The following is a 16,765-nucleotide window of genomic DNA, read 5'->3' on the forward strand; positions in this document are numbered from 1 at the left end:
CTACTGGCATGTGAAATGTTGATGTCCTCAAAGCACCCTGAGCAGAGAGCTACTTGTCCCCAGGATGAACATGAACATCCATGTGGATAGTTTCTGGCAAAGTACATAGTGCAAAAGGAACCACATAAATTAGCAGTAGAAAACTAAGCTATCAACATTCCATATTAAAAAAATAAATCTAAGCCAGAGAGAGAAGATAAGTGGCCTATTTTCGCCAGTACCACCTCCAGTCTCTTTTACTCCGTTTTTAGAACAAAGATGCTAGCAAGAGTTCTTTCAAAGTCTGCATACATGCTTTGATACCTTCTGAAAGCAATGAACTGTGATTGTTTGGCATCTTGTAGTCCAGGTCCTTTTTCAAGTAAAGTTTTTATGGCAGTTTGCAAATCTGATAATGGACAAAGAAAATTAAGTGTGTAGAACAATAAATAATTTAAGAGAAAAGAATACAATTCAATATGAAAACAGAATTTGCTTATTTAACCTGCTTCAATTCCCCAGTGTGCTAAATTTTGGTTACCTGAAATAGGAAGCTTCATTTAAACAAAAATAAATAAATAAAATAACAATTGTGGCAAGCAATGCAGATGTCCCATATCTCAAATCTGGGGGACGATGGTGCTGAAAAAGACATGGGAAAAACCTCTTGCTCCCCTAGGCTACATGGCTTTTTACAATATATTCCCCCCATTAAAAGAAAAGAAACCTCTGGAGTTATCCTTTGACTGGACAGTTTATTGGGGATTTAAGTATTACATTTTGGAAAAAAAAAAAAGCCCTAAAACTAGACGTTTGAACTTTGTAACATAGCCCATATGAAAATAAATGTAAGTGTTCTGTCCACTGAATAAGTTTCTTAAGAAACTGGAACACATTAACACCGTGACAATTACTTTCCTTTCCCCATATTATATTTGGGGGTGGGGTTAGGATGTCTTTAAAAAGAAACCCAAAACAAACCACAAGTGTTATCACTACAGTTGTATTTTGCTATATGTAAAATATTTCAAAGGTTAACAAACAAAAGACCCTAAAAATAAAAAAACGAACGCTGTTGACAAAACAGGATGGAAGCAAAATCTAGAGTTGATGGCCTTGCCACCAGCTCCCCAAAAAAAACTAACCCATGGTGCTGTCAGATCAAGCACCTATCCTCTAGAAATCCAGCCTCATTTAAAGTTCTCTCAAATTGGCTCCTGATAATAGTGATAAACTTTTGAAAACAGTGGTCTTAAGCTATAGAGCCTTCTGCACCATTCCCATCACAACTACCTGGTGCCACGGTATCCCTTACAGTAATTTGATATAAATAACTATTTATCCATTTAATTGGGTTTTTTTAAACTGCTGTACATGCATTTAATTCCTGAAGGGTAAGCTCGTAAGTCAGAAGATAAATAACTGAAAATCTAATTTCATATAATTTAGACTAATTCAAATTTACTGAAATGGTTCATTCCTGTAATATAGTACATAAAACTGATTTTATGTCAGTTAAATATGTTACACTTTGCAAAAGGAGAAAATGAGAGTTTTTGCAATATTAACAAATTGTTAACTGAGTATACAAACATACAGTGAGCACCATGTCCAGAAGGCAAAACAACATAAATAAATTTCTTCTCGGGGCTTGGCATTGTCAACGTTTCACTCCAATCACAGACTTTGATCACTGAGTCAAACTCTGGGAATTTTCGCTGAGAGATTCTTAACCACAAAAGAAAAAGAAAAATAGTTTAATACTAAAGCATTCTAGCTGTGCATCTCCACCTTTTGCATCACAGTTAAGTTTACTTATACAATTTTATGGATATCTCCTTTAACCTCTATAAAATATAGACAAATGGTAATCAATTATTTTTTTTGTCAAGATTCAAATTTCTTGGTCAAGGTATAGTCAAGGTCCAGACTCCAGAGAAAAATAATATAAAAACAACAATTATAACAATAAGTAAATAAAAAGATTTTGTGGTCCATTCAAAAGCGTCCAGCTGTCTGGATTTGGCCTGAGGTCCACCTATTGACTACCCCAATATAGACAATGAAAAAGCTTTTGATCATAACTAAAAATCACAGTAAAGTATTAGTATTTCTTTAATTTCTAAATCCTGCAATGCTGCAATTGTTATTTAGTAACCAGATAGTGTCCTGGTGGGGGAATTCAGAATACTACAGAAGAAAACACTCTAATTGGCAGCGGTAAATTTTGTGAATAACTGGCTACAGCACTTGATTCTCTATAAGGGCCCAGTCCTGAAAGTTTCAGAGTGCCCTGAACTGTTAAAGTCAAAGAGTGAAGAGGACACTCAACCCCTTGCATGACAGGGCCCCAAGACCTCAATTTTTCAAACACTTAGGCATGTTCTTTATTTTAAGAACATGAGTAGTCACACTGAAATCAACAGGATTACTTGTTTGCTGAAAGTTACGCAGAAGCTTAAAGTATTCACCTGTTCAGAGCCTAAGTCAATAAAATGAATGACAATATTAAATGTTCGCAAAAAGGAGTACTTGTGGCACCTTAGAGACTAACCAATTTATCTGAGCATAAGCTTTCGTGAGCTACAGCTTACTTCATTGGATACATACTGTGGAAAGTACAGAAGATCTTTTTATACACACAAAAGCATGAAAAAATGGGTGTTTACCACTACAAAAGGTTCTCTCTCCCCCCACCTCACTCTCCTGCTGGTAATAGCTTATCTAAAGTGATCACTCTCCTTACAGTGTGTATGATAATCAAGTTGGGCCATTTCCTTGGATACAATTAACTTAGGCTTGAATAGAGACTGGGAGTGGCTAAGTCATTATGCAAGGTAACCTATTTCCCCTTGTTTTTTCCTACCCCCTCCCCCCAGACGTTCTTGTTAAACCCTAGATTTGTGCTGGAAATGGCCCACCTTGATTATCATACACATTGTAAGGAGAGTGATCACTTTAGATAAGCTATTACCAGCAGGAGAGTGGGGTAGGGGGAGAGAAAACCTTTTGTAGTGGTAAACACCCATTTTTTTCATGCTTTGTGTGTATAAAAAGATCTTCTGTACTTTCCACAGTATGCATCCGATGAAGTGAGCTGTAGCTCACGAAAGCTTATGCTCAAATAAATTGGTTAGTCTCTAAGGTGCCACAAGTACTCCTTTTTTTTTTTGGCGAATACAGACTAACACGGCTGTTACTCTGAAACCTGTCAATATTAAATGTTGAGTCTTAAGGGAAAAAATTAAAGAAAAAACTTATACTTAAGCAGAAAGATATGGTTACATGGGTCTAATAACCTAAATATTAGTTGTATTTTAGTCAATTCTTAGAAGTTGCCATTTGTTGCATTTATCATTAGGATGGATTGATTTAATATTTAAAAAAGTGTTGTAAATCAGCAAGCAGGAAATCTGCATTTAAATAATCGATTTTAATCTTGTTTTATATTTGAACTTTTTAATTACTTTCCTAAAGAAGAGGTCATTCTCATTGCTTGGTATAACAAATAAAACACTGATTTGCCACTCCAGTAGACCCTCAGAGTTACAAACTGACCAGGCAACTACATACCTCATTTGGAACAGGAAGTACACAATCAGGTAGCAGCAGACAAGACCCAAAAAAAGCAAATACAGTGTAGTACTGTGTTACATGTAAAAATAAAAAGGGGGGGGGGGGGGAAGGCAGCATTTTTCTTTTGCATAGTAAAGTTTCAAAGCTGTATTAGTGAATGCTCAGTTGTAAACTTTTGAAAGAACCACCATAATGTCATATTCAGAGTTACAAACAACCTCCATTCCTGAGGTATTCGTATTTCTAATGTTCTACGGTAAATATATATACCCTTTTTATACTACATTTGGCACTTATTTTTGTTAACCAGGAAGATATAGTGTATTTATTTAAGCAATTATACATCTCAATGTACAATTACTCAGATTCTTAATTTTTAAATTTCTTATGTTAGAAAATGGTGAACGACAAATGTCTTATTTGCTATAGGATAATTTTTTTACTTGGGATTTGTGTCATTCTGCATTTGAATGGACATTAGAATTAAAAATGCACAAAAACAGCATTTTAAAATGGTTATTAGTTAAAGAAAAACTGTTGCTGGATAAAAGTTGCTGGATACATCAGAAAAAAAGGTTTACCAAAACAGTTTTAAATTCAAAATATAACTGATTATACAAAGGAGGAATTAACTGTAATTAGTGAATTGACTGTTTGTGGTCAACAGGGGCCATTTTTGAGCCAAAAACTTGTCTATGCCTTATCAACTCAATAGCACTTCTTGCTGTCTGTCTGTAAAGTATTAACTTTTGAATGCCACATATGGATCAATTCGAAAATTTCAGTGAATATTCTAGGCATAATATGCAATAATCCTATCGATTTTTGGAAAATTGGAAAACTGAAAGGGGAAAAAATAAGATGACACATGGAGCTCTTGCCATCTGGTGAGCATAGCCCCTGCTTCAAGCACCTCTGCAACTGTCTATAACTCAAAGAACTGGTTGATGGCACCATTAAAGCTTTCCAGCATAACAATACTCAACTTCTCTCTGCACATTCTCCCAACAGAGTTTAACATGTTGACACCTAAATTCAGGCAATAGAAGACGAGCAGAATGGTGGGGGCATGCACACAGCCCCTAGCATGGGGGGGGGGGGGGAAGAAAGGGAGACCCTGGTATGTGAAGGAGGAGGGAATGAGGCACAAAGACCCTTGTAGTGAGAGGAGGAAATTGGAGGATCCTGGCATGTGACAGGGAGAGACAGAGCCCAGGCATAGGGGGAAAGGGCCACAGAGCCCCAGCTATGGTGGAGAAGTTGCAAGGATTTCCTGAAAGAGGGGAGTGCAAAAGTGGCACACAAACAGCTTGTGGGCTACAATGGAGGGATGCCAAAAGCCCCTGATGAGTGCAATAAGCTTAGCCCGCACAAGATACAAAACGTGAACCCTGCATAAAGATATTTAGGTCCCTAAAGATGCAGATAGACACTTCTGAAAATCCCTCTGGGAGCCTAACTTCAGGTGCTTTTGAAAATCTCTCTAGTCCCCTATCTGCATGTTAAAGTGCCTAAATACCTTTCAAAATCTAGCCCTATCAACTTCACATTTGTAGAATTAGTAGAGCTCATTCTCACATGTTTTTTATTCATAGATTAGAAAAGACAAGGTTGGTTTCCTCTTCCATTGGTTTTTTTATTCCCAGTCAGTTTTTCAACTTTGAATTAGCTAGACCAAATAAAGAAAATATTGTCTTTGCACCTGCTAGCTAACTGAAACCAAAAGTAGTAAAGGAAAAGCTTTTCTTCACAACAAAAACTGAAAGTACTGATATTTGGAAAAAATGTAACTACCAGCATTCGCTCCTTGGGTTTCCATCTGATCACACAAACCCAAATGCTCTTGCCCCGCCCCTGCCCTTTGCCTCACCCCTTCTCCGAGGACCTGCCCTGCTCACTCCATCCCATCTCCCTCTATTGCTCGCTCTCTCCCACCCACCTCGGGCAGAGGTTTGGAGTGTGGTAGGGGATGTGGGTTCTGTGCTGGAGCCGAGGGGGTTGGAATGTGGGAAGGGGCTCAGCTGAGCCTGGGGCAGAGGTTTGGGGTGCAGGAGATGGTGTGGGGTGCAGGGTCCAGAAGGGAGCTCAGAGCTGGGTCAGGTGATTGGGGTGCTGAAGGGAGTGAGGGGTGCGATCTCTGGGAGGAAGTTTGGGTGCAGGAGGGGACTCGGGGCTGGAGCAAGGGGTTGGGGTGCAGGCAGCTCCTGGTTGCACTGGCCCTGCGCTGCTCCCAGAAGTGGCTGGCATGTCCCTGCCCTGCGCACTGCCCATGCCCTGAGCGCCAATTCCACAGATCCCATTGGCCAGGAACTACGGCCAATGGGAGCGGAGACTGCCTAGGCCCGCTGCACCACCAACTGGGAGCTGCCAGAAATAAGCGGGGCCAGGAGGCTCCACACACTACCCCATCCGCACGCCACTCCCAGAAGCGGGCAGCATGTCCCTGCGGCCCCTATGCGGCTGCCCCTGCAGCTCCCATTGCCCACAGTTCCTGGCCAATGAAAGCTGTGGAGTCAGCACTTGGGGACCCCTGCCCCCCCTCAGGGGCCACAGGAACATGCTGGCCCCTTCCGGGAGCAGCGCAGGGCCAGGGCAGGCAGGCAGCCTTAGCCCTGGGCCCCCGCTGCGTCGCCAGACTTTTAGCAGCCTAAAATCTCCCAGTTTGGCTGCAGTAGACTCCAGGAGATAGAGCCCGATTCCAGGAGACTCATGGCAAAACCGGGAGGGTTGGCAACCTTATTCACTCCATTTGTAAAGACTAGAAATAACAGATACTTACTGCAATACCCTGTGGCATATTAATAAAGCATGAATTGAAAGTTAAAGATGTTTCCCTGCCCCAATTCTGTATATAGTTAAAAGAGCAGGCAACCTGTAACCCATTAACATTTGAGGAGGGTTGAGTGCTACAACATATTATTTTAATTAAATTATTTTAACAGATAATAAATTTAGGCCTGATCGTAGGTTGTCATCACTGCAAATTTCATTTGTAAACAGGTTTATTTTAAGATGACAAATGTCTTTCAATTAAATTTGAAAGTTTTTTCTTTTTAAGTCATTGATTTTATCCACCCTGTTTATAAATGGTAGTTTACCACAAATCCATGATAAAGGTGTAATTGCAAATGAAAGGTCAGAATAAAGACAAGTGTACTGACCATGTTTATCAAATTTTATACAGCAAGTCAAAACTAGTTGCAAACAAAACCTTCACTCTGCAAGCTGCTCATGAGGATAGAGGGGTCCCCCTGCACAGAGCAGTTTGCAGAATCAAGGCCCATGGCATGTTAGGGTCTATAAGGGACTGCTGCAGGCAGCAGGCAGCGAGAATCTGATCAAAATTATTTGACTATTGGGTAATGTAATCAAAATCACTAAAGGATGTAAGGGGTTTCTATTGGAACTTAACTTGGCTGCTCCTGGTTGTCTCTAGTTGTACAAGGTGTAATCGAGGTACAGTTGTGTAAAAAGAATAATCACAGTGCAAGGGATGTTAGGCAAAAGAGAATTGTGTGTGTGCGCACAGGTAAAAGAAAAGGAAAAGGGGAGGAATGATGGGAACACTGAGCCTTGGGATGGCTCTGGGGGATTAGATTGTTGCTTTGGTGGGTGTGCATGAAAACTCTGTGGGCATGGGGGAGGCAGTTACACCTTGTGTAAAATTAATATGGCTAATATAATGTTATGGAGGTTAAACTATATGGAAGGAATGTGCACTTTCCCAGGACATGTGCAGTGTATATTGGAGAAGGGGTAAAAGAAATGCAAATAAAACATGGTACTTCATTAAAATCCATATAGGGCTCCAAAAGGAGCCACAATAGGTTGTGCTTTCTTTTTCAGATCTGTTTGTTTTGGAGCAGGAGATGAAAGTGGAAAGTAATCAGAACGCTAGTGGAAGTGGAATGTTTCCCTTTTAAGACACTCTCTAAACGGCTAACCGCTTTGGATCCAGAAGCAAGCTAGTAAGCCTCTGTGTAAATGAAAATTACTTAGCTGATGGGCACAAAGGAGCTGCAAATAACGAATACAACTGGTCAGCAAACAAGCTACTGGAAGACTCAGATTAAGGCCCTCCAGGAAAGGGAGGTGAAAAAAACAAGTCAAGCCTGAAAATAAGGGGGACAGGTTAACCTTAAGGGGTGTGTGTGTGTGTGTGCATACAGTGCTAAAATCTGAAGCTGTGTCTCAGCTATTACCCGAGAATAAACTTAAAGCTTGGTACAGCAGAGAAACTATTGCAAACATGGCCTGTTGTACAAGAGGGGAAACTGAGGTACACCACCTCATGAATTTCATAAATGACCAGTGAGTGGGGTAATTCACTAGCCTGATTATAGAACAAAATAAGGACAGCCTGGAAGTAATTCTTCTGTTTTCCCTGCTATTAGCAAGGAAATTTGTAAAAGAAAGTTGGTATTATTATTATTATTATTATTATGCAATAGTCTGTCCCCACCAGGACAGTGGAAATTGTTTTTCTTTTCTTTTTCAGACACTCTACAAGCAAGCTGGCGCCAGCGGAAGAATAACTCAGAATACCATGGATCTAGGTTTTGTGGCGTTTGTCTTGTTGCTAGCATTGTTGTGTTTTAATGAACAGAAAACCTCATGATGTGGGTGGGGGATGGCTTCAAAAGGCTGACCTTGGGGGGGGGGGGGGGGGGGATGTGTATGGGAATGCAAAATGCTCAACTAGGAGGCCAGCACCTGTGTAATAGCTACCGTGGTATCTGGAAATGGAATGGCAACTAAGGTGGCCCCCACAAGCCCTATGGAACTAATGAGGAGGGGAGGAGCTCACTGGGAATCAATGGAGGGGTGTGTAAAATAGTGTAAATCAATAGAAGATGTTTGGATGTGCCCCTCTCCTGTGACTATAGAGGAGCAAGATCAATAGCCTATGCTAGGGGTGGACAATTAGGTGTACTGTGTATAAGGTGTTTTGCTGGGAATGTACATACTACTGGGGGCACAATTATACCAGCCCATAACCAAACTACACACATTTACATGCTGTTGTCTGGACTTTGGTGCACAAATGGATCTGTGAATCTTATTGCTGTGAATAATCAAACCAGGGCATACTGCCTGATTCCATACCAAGTGGTCAAGCTGGTTTGGACAATATCCCATTTCTCTGTGAACATTCAATGGACTTATGATATGGACAAAAGCATGCAAAACTTGCAGGAGCAGCTTGTTGCAACTACCAGCAACTGGACACATAAGATCGTGACTTCGTCGAAGGAGGAGAGGCAGTGTTTTGGGGGTGTCTCGGATGTTGGACCATACTGCAGTGGTCAGGACTCAGTGTTGCTGTGGATTTTGTATTGTTAACTGTACTTATGTTACGTTGCATATGGAGATAATCTATAGGTAATGTAGTAAGCCCTCCAAACCCTACAGTGTACTAGACAACCCGGACCCAACCTTCTCGGGCCTGCTACAATGGGAAGTCTGGAACACTAATTGGAATAGGTGTGGTATGCCCGTATGAGAGAAGGTGCAGGGCACTATACTACACAAGGGGCAGTGGGACAGATGGAATATCAACACCTTCCACCTTGATGCCTGGCCCTATCAGGAAATGTGTCGCCATATGTCCTATGCTTTTCCAGGGGTACCTGGGCAGGAGGATCCCAAAAGAAAAAGAAAAAAGGGGTGGAGTGTTAGGATATAGATCTTCAGGTCTGTCTGTAAAGGCCTATACTCTAAGAATTTAGGTGTATTCTTATCACTTGGCTAGTTATAGAGGCATAAAAGAAAGAATCAAAACCAGTGTCTGCTGGTGTAAGGGCCTTTTCTTACTGTGACAGTCTGAGGCCCTGTTCTTAGGCTAAGGCCTTTGGCTAAGCAACAGAGGCAGCCATAAGCTGGGAAGCGAACGGTCACATCCTCACATTCCAAACTAGTCACATTGAAATAAGGTGCTATTGGGCTGTTAGGCACTATCATGACAGGATTGTATTCCTATCACCTCCAGAGAAAGGGAAGTGCCTAGAAAATGTAAAAGGAAACTTAGTTTGATAGCATCCTGTCTGGAAAGAACTCACTTATCAATAGCTGGGATGTGAAATCCTCACTTCTGTATTGTCTTGTCATTATAGTTCCCACTTTGCTATTGACAGGTTTCAGAGGAGTGAGCTGTAGCTCACGGAAGCTCATGCTCAAATAAATTGGTTAGTCTCTAAGGTGCCACAAGTACTCCTTCACTTTGCTATTGTTTGTCTGTATAATCTCTGTCTGGTTCTGTGATTGTTCCTGTCTGCTGTATAATTAATTTTGCTGGGTGTAAACTAATTAAGGTGGTGGGATATAATTGGTTACATAATCATGTTACAATATGTTAGGATTGGTTAGTTAAATTTCAGGAAAATGATTGGTTAAGGTATAGCTAAGCAGAACTCAAGTTCTACTATATAATCTGTATATAGCTCACGAAAGCTCATGCTCAAATAAATTGGTTAGTCTCTAAGGTGCTACAAGTACTCCTTTTCTTTATATAATCTGTAGTCAATGAGGGAGGGCATGGGTGTGTGGGTGGGGGAGATGAGAACAGGGAATGGGGGTGCGGAAACTGGAATCATGTTTTGCTAAAGGGGGAAATGGGAACAGGGAATGGGGGTAAGGAAATTGGAATAATGTTTGGCTAAGGGCAGGAATGGGAACAGGGACACAGGTGTAAGGCTCTGTGGTGTCAGAGTTGGGAAGGAGGATACTAAGGAAGGAAACTGGAATCATGCTTGCTGGAAGTTCACCCCAATAAACATCGAATTGTTTGCACCTTTGGACTTTGGGTATTGTTGCTCTCTGTTCATGCGAGAAGGACCAGGGAAGTAAGTGGGTGAAGGAATAAGCCCCCTAACATGGCACTGTGACTACTCATGTGCCTAAATGTTCACAGGATCAGGGCCTGCAAACACTAACTCACATGAATAGTCTCACTGACATCAGTGTGACCAAATGTTATATTTATAAAGAGTGAACAAGAAAGTCTCCAATTTTGGTGGGTTCTTTTTATTTAATATGCATCTTTTATCATTCAAAAAAAACTTTGCGCACTTTACTCAATGTTTTTGTTCAAATTGCTCCTCGGTGTGCATATTTCAGCTGTAATTTCTTTTCCAGAGTTATAGGTTTATGAATGTAAGAGATCTGCAACAGAAACACTGAGTCACATAATTCTATTGTATGTCTCAGTGCCACTACCATTTTGCAGACTAAATAAAAAGGACTTCCATAAAAAAATTCCTCTAGCATATACAAAAAAATTCCTACCTTGTGGCATTGTCTACAATTAGCTGAGACTCAGCTCTGTGATTAGTTCTCAGTTCCACAGACCAGCCTCTAGATTTTAGACCCTCAAAAATATCAGCGAGCATGTTGCCAGGGTCAATGCTGGGTAACTGTCTAATATCACCTAAAGAGGAGAGAGATTAATAGCATTTGTGATCAGTGGTAACAGTGAACATAGTATCTGTGGGAAATATTCCAAAAATACAGTAGTGAAAAGAAATATGCACTTGACCTCCATTATAATATAAGACAGAGTTATCACATGCCTGCTCAATACAAATTATGCGAAATTATGCTTCTCTCCAAGAATCCCAAAATGGAATTTCTTTGAATCAGGTTGTTGCATAGTTCTAATTGTATTCCCTTCAGTATATAATACATTAAAATCATTGTTCAGAGCATGTTCTATATTCCCAATTCAAAAAGCCACTAGTACTTGATGACATGCCATCCTGTTAAGTCTCTTCTGTATGGTGAATGTCAACACTAAATCAGACTTGTCTATGGGAATTTATACATTTAAATCACGGCATTTGTTTTGGTGGGACAAAAATGTGATCTCCAAAAGTGGGCACAGGAGTACAAAATCCTAATTTCTTTTCATGCTACTTTGTTCTATTTGTTAGATTAAAAACAAGTTAGTTCCGGATCTGACTGGCTGAACTACCTTAAAAATCAAATATTTTACTTTTCTTCTGTCGAGTTCATATGCTGTCAACATTCTCTTTCAAGCGGTGTTAAAGAACTGAGGGAAAAAACTTACTAACAACAAGATGTGTTATTTTGGTTGTTGAAAAATCTAAAGGAAAGTAAGTGGTGAAAGCCTCATTATCGAATACTTTTAGAACCAGACAAAACACTAGGAGATAGACAATAGAGAATAATCCTGCACTGGCAGGGTGGTAGGCTGGAGGATGTAATTATTTTCCATCTCATCTATGATTTTATGGCAAGAGTAGCAAAATCTATGAAACAGAACATGCCTTTCAGGTGGCCCTAGAGATTACAGCCTCATCAGTTTACCTGTGATCATATCATACCTCTACTGGATTTCTTTCCACTAATTATTTTCAAACTACTACGCTTTATAAAACACACAACACACAGCAAGTTCTCTCACATATTGCATAACTCAGGAAATAATTTTCAAATTATACTAAATTTACACTATTGCTCTTCACTTACCAAGAATAATAAGCTTGGCAAGTTGAGCGTGGTCACACAGCAATTTTAAAACTGAACTAAGCGTTTGTACAGGTACTAAGCTCCCTTCATCCACAACCAGAACTGTCACAGTAGAAAACTTCCACGGCATTTGTCCGTCTTTTAACCTCCATGAATAAAAACTGTAGATGACCTAGAAACCAATCAAAATAAATAATTTAACTTCCATTCAAGAAACAACTGAAGTTATCAAATTTAAATAACTTCCTTATAACAAGTAAAATGTGGGATCTTCCATGCTGTATGTACTACAGCCATCATCTCAGTTTACATGATGAAACTGAATCATTACAGGTTCAAAAGGTTCAATCCTACTCTCCAATAATCACGTGCACACCTCCAGAGCACATTTTTAGCAGAGAAGAATCAACTAAAACTGTTTATACAGAGGCATATACAAGAACATCCTCAAATATAGAGCCCTAAAACAAAAGGAGGTCAGCTGGCTCTCTCTTTATAATTTCTAGATTTGAAAGTTGGAGACTAGTGGAAGGGCACATGAAGTGGAAGATCCTCAACTATGTAATTCACTTATTGCACTGGTCTGATATAACAGAGTCTGCTATCCTTTTGGGCAAAGAGCATCTATTTTCTTGATAAGAAAGGTGATTGGTAGACTAACAGTGTATTTGCTGGAGGCAAAGTTTGTGTTGTGCCTGATCTTTGTCAAGCCCAATTTAAAAACCTACAATAAATAGGAAAATATTACACACATGGGGAATCCATCTCTCTTAATATCCATGGGATTTTGGTGTATTTTGGGCACTGGAGAGAGATCTGCCACACAGATGTCAAGACAGAATTTTGCCCTTAATTTTAAATACTATGGACTTTTCAGGATATATGGAATTGGTGACAAAAGCCATTTGAAAGCCCCTCATCATTTTTATGCCTCTAGAAGGTACCGTAACACACATTTAAAACAAAAGGCGACCAAAAATTGCAGCTGACATGATATAAAAAGTCGGACTTGTAAACTTTTGAAAAACAAGGTTGATTCTTAAATGTGGACAAGCTGTGCTTAAACACTATTATGAACAGTTAAAAGATTTATAAGAGGTTCAGTTAGCAATCTGATTATTGAACAAAATAAGGACTATACTAAAAGATCTGTGGAGAGAGAATGCACAAATATTATATACCTGATGGAGAGTGTAAGCAGGAAGCTCAGTTTTCTCATTCAGCAGGCTAGCTGCTCTTCCTGTAGGTGCAGTAAGTAAAACATTTAAAAAGTTTTTTGTGCAAATGTTTTCCTGACAAAAATGATTAAAGGTATGCCATTCAGCAGATGCATCCAGGTCCTTTTCAAAATCATTACAAGCACTTGCCACTTCTTTTTCCACCTGCTTTAAATACTGAAAAAGGCAGCTAACTACAGTAGTCTTCCCACAACCCCCTTTTCCACTTATGATTGTCACTGGATTAGAACAAATCATTTCCACAGCTTTCATTTGATCTGGGTCCACTTCTGCTTCACTTGTAGTTTCTATGTCCGATACCTGTTCATTATGAAGAAAATCACGGTCACTGTTTTGTATATCTGGGGCATTATTGCCCTCCACTTGCTCTGTTTCAGGAGGCTGAGTATTATTTATTTTAATATCTCCATTTGCTTTTGATTTGGTGGTATCTTTAACATTAAGTACTTCTCTCACATCAACACGTAACTGCCATGGGTCATTGGTCATTAGATGATTTACAGAAAGTGCAATGTCTTTTTCAGATTTGTAAAGATGAGAAAGAAATACCAGTTTCTTCTCACCGGTCACTATCTTCTCATCTTTCATAAATTTCAAGGATTGCCAGGCATGTTCAATGGACATATCTTTAGAAACCAAAGAGGTCAAAATGTCTTGTTCTTCATAGGTATGCCCCATTTCTCTACATCTTTGCTTGAGCTTATTGTATATTATTAATGCATTCTTCTGCAATTCAGGAATCTTCCCAAGGAGATGATCACACTGACAGAAGGCTTCCCAAGTTGCCTCACAATTGGAAAGGTTCAGTTCCGTGTAGGTTATCTTCCCACCAAAAAGGGAAAAAAGTTTAAATTATTCCACAAGATATTGGTATGTAACTGCAGAACTAATGCTTTTGTCAATAAATACAAATTTATAATTCAGAAGATATGAAGTATAGACAATACGTAAATTTTAACAAGTTCTAGCTATACTACCTTCTCAAACCAAACAAAGCAAGGAATTTCAAAGCAAGAGGGGGCTTGATCAATCCCATCTGTCATTTTGTTGTAGAAAACTGAACCATTGTACAAAAAAATTACTAACAGAAATTGGGTACTAGAAAAGAGGCTTGTATCAAATCTGTATTCTACCCAAACTATCACCAAGCCGAATAAAAGAGCAAACTGCTACAGAATAATACGATACATGTGATAATATTTGAGTGCATGTGTACACATTATAGCACACATGCAAATAAGATCTCATTTGCTGCAATATATTGATTGTGAATTAAAACCATTTCATCCTACTTTGCCATTTTCCTTCCTTTCGGTGGGCTTACATCTATTGCTTTAATATTTTTCCCTTTCTTCTTATAGAGCACACAAAGATTTAGGAAAAGTGGATTACTTATAAACTTTGGGATTATTTTATTTGCACTCAAATGGGACTGGACATCCTAATAAGTCATATCCTCATTGCAAAAGCTGACTTCACTTTAAGGACCAATAGCCTGTAAGAAAGAGTTCACAAAACAGCCATTTTGAAATTACAGACTAGACAATGGTAAAACAGTGATCGAGAATCAAATTGTTTCCGTTTTGAGATCTTTGTAAACACCCCCCCACAAAAAAGTAAGCATTGACCTCTCAAATTATTTTACATATAAAAGCGTTCTAAAAGCATATTATAAAGTTACCTGGAAAAATTTTTAAAAGGGAACAGTAGTAAATTAAATTTAAAAAGAAAATTAAGATCATATCTCCACAGTAAAATGTCAAGGTGACTGCTCCATTGATTCCTGACATGTACACACCAGCTCTGCAGAGTCTGTTCAATGACATGCAATTAAACAGATTTAGTGGAGCTGCAGTCAAAAGAGAGGAGACTGAGAAAAAGCTACTAACAGATGAAAAATAATGGTAAAGACTGTAAAAAAAAAAAAATTTTAAAAAATCCTTTGTTTCTCATTACCATCGTCCCTTCCAGAATTATTTTATTTCTTGTAGTTTAGTGCTGGCCTATTTCTTTTAAATAGCAAATTTACAATACCATAATGTTATGTCAACTGAATACCAAGCCAATACTGTATTGATCTCTCGATACCAAATTCACATTAAAAAAAACAAACAATTAAGTATTAAAAAGTTGAAACTGTTTCACAAGAGTTCGTTTAAGAAAAAGTCTACATCTTTAAAGAAATCTTAGCCTTCAGGAAGTCTGGAAATGCACAGTTTAGGTATCCTGCTGATTCCCAATTTACGTATAAGTCATTCATCATTATCACATTAACTTTCTTAGGCTTTGTGTAGACAGAATAGTTGCATAGTTACATACATTTAACTATGACCTGGTCTACAGTACAAAGTTAGGTTGGCTCAACTATATCACTCAAGGTTATGAAAATTTTCATACCCTGTGCAACATGGTTAAGCCAAACTAAGACGATGTCTACACTACAGACCTTACAGCGGCAAAGCTGTACTACGGCAGCTGCAAGGTTTCCCCATGTAGCTGCTCTATGCCAATGGGGGAGAGAGAGAGCACGCACACGCTCTCCTGTCAGCATAATTAAGCCACTCTCAACAAGCGACAGCAGCTATGTCAGCGGGAGGCCGTCTCCCGCCAACATAGCGCTGTCCATACTGGCACTTTTGTCAGTGAAACGTACGTCCATTGTGGGTGTGTTTTTCCCCCCCCCTCACTCCGATGGACAAAAGTTTTACTGACAAAAAAGTGGTAGGGCCAACATCCTTAGCACCAGTGTAGACATTGCTAGGTCAACAAAAGCTTTTGCCTCTCAGAGAAGCAGATCTACTACAGCAACAGAAGAACTGTTTCCATAGCTGTAGTAAGCGTCTACACGAACATGGTGTATCTGCAGCATTTCTAGCTTAGACATACCCTAAGCCACTGCAAACTTCTGTGAGAACACTTTCACTGTGGTTTAAGAGGAGCTTGCTTCAGTTTAAACTTAAACCAATTCCTAATCAATTTAAAGTGAACCAAAATATGCCCATCTTAAACTGAAGTGCCCACATATCCATTTATACTGGTTTAGCTAGATCAGTTTTAAAACTACACCATTAAACAAACAGGTGAAACATTCTCTTTTAGACCTGCCCTTGCACTAGTCATTCAGCATTACAGTTTGTCTCTTTAAATCACCAAATATATACACACACAGGTATTAAAATATGCATATTTTTTTCTGAACCTGGAAGCTTTTATTCCCCCCTTTTAAATCTATAATTATTTGCTGCTGAAACATATGTAATGGACTACATAAACACACCAACATAGTATTTATTATTTTAACTAGTTATAACATGGTAGTGCCCAAATAAGGATACAGCCCCCACTGTGCTAAAAAGGCAAATACACAGGCTAACTTTGTTAACTCTTTGAGTTGGACTAACCACAAATTAAAGCTGGTTGGAAAAATTCCAGCAAAACTTTGTCTAAACTTGCAGACTTGATTAAAATGTTTTACAGAAAGTTTG

At 39.2% G+C, this 16,765-nt stretch overlaps 1 protein-coding gene across 2 annotated transcripts in view; it reads right to left on the reverse strand.

The window, feature by feature from the left end:
- The window catches only part of HELB (DNA helicase B), a 37,850-nt gene that overhangs the window by 7,348 nt on the left and 13,737 nt on the right, over positions 1-16,765 (reverse strand). For both annotated transcript variants that reach the window (XM_048835836.2, XM_075124375.1), the window contains exons 4-8: positions 13,224-14,102; positions 12,043-12,214; positions 10,840-10,981; positions 1,577-1,707; positions 304-388 (exon numbers count right to left, since the gene is read on the reverse strand). In XM_048835836.2, the coding sequence (XP_048691793.2) occupies positions 304-388; positions 1,577-1,707; positions 10,840-10,981; positions 12,043-12,214; positions 13,224-14,102 (1,409 nt within the window). The remainder of the gene's footprint in view (positions 1-303; positions 389-1,576; positions 1,708-10,839; positions 10,982-12,042; positions 12,215-13,223; positions 14,103-16,765) is intronic.

Source organism: Caretta caretta, chromosome 1 (genome assembly GCF_965140235.1).
Source record: "Caretta caretta isolate rCarCar2 chromosome 1, rCarCar1.hap1, whole genome shotgun sequence".
NCBI classification, from domain to species: Eukaryota; Metazoa; Chordata; order Testudines; family Cheloniidae; genus Caretta; species Caretta caretta.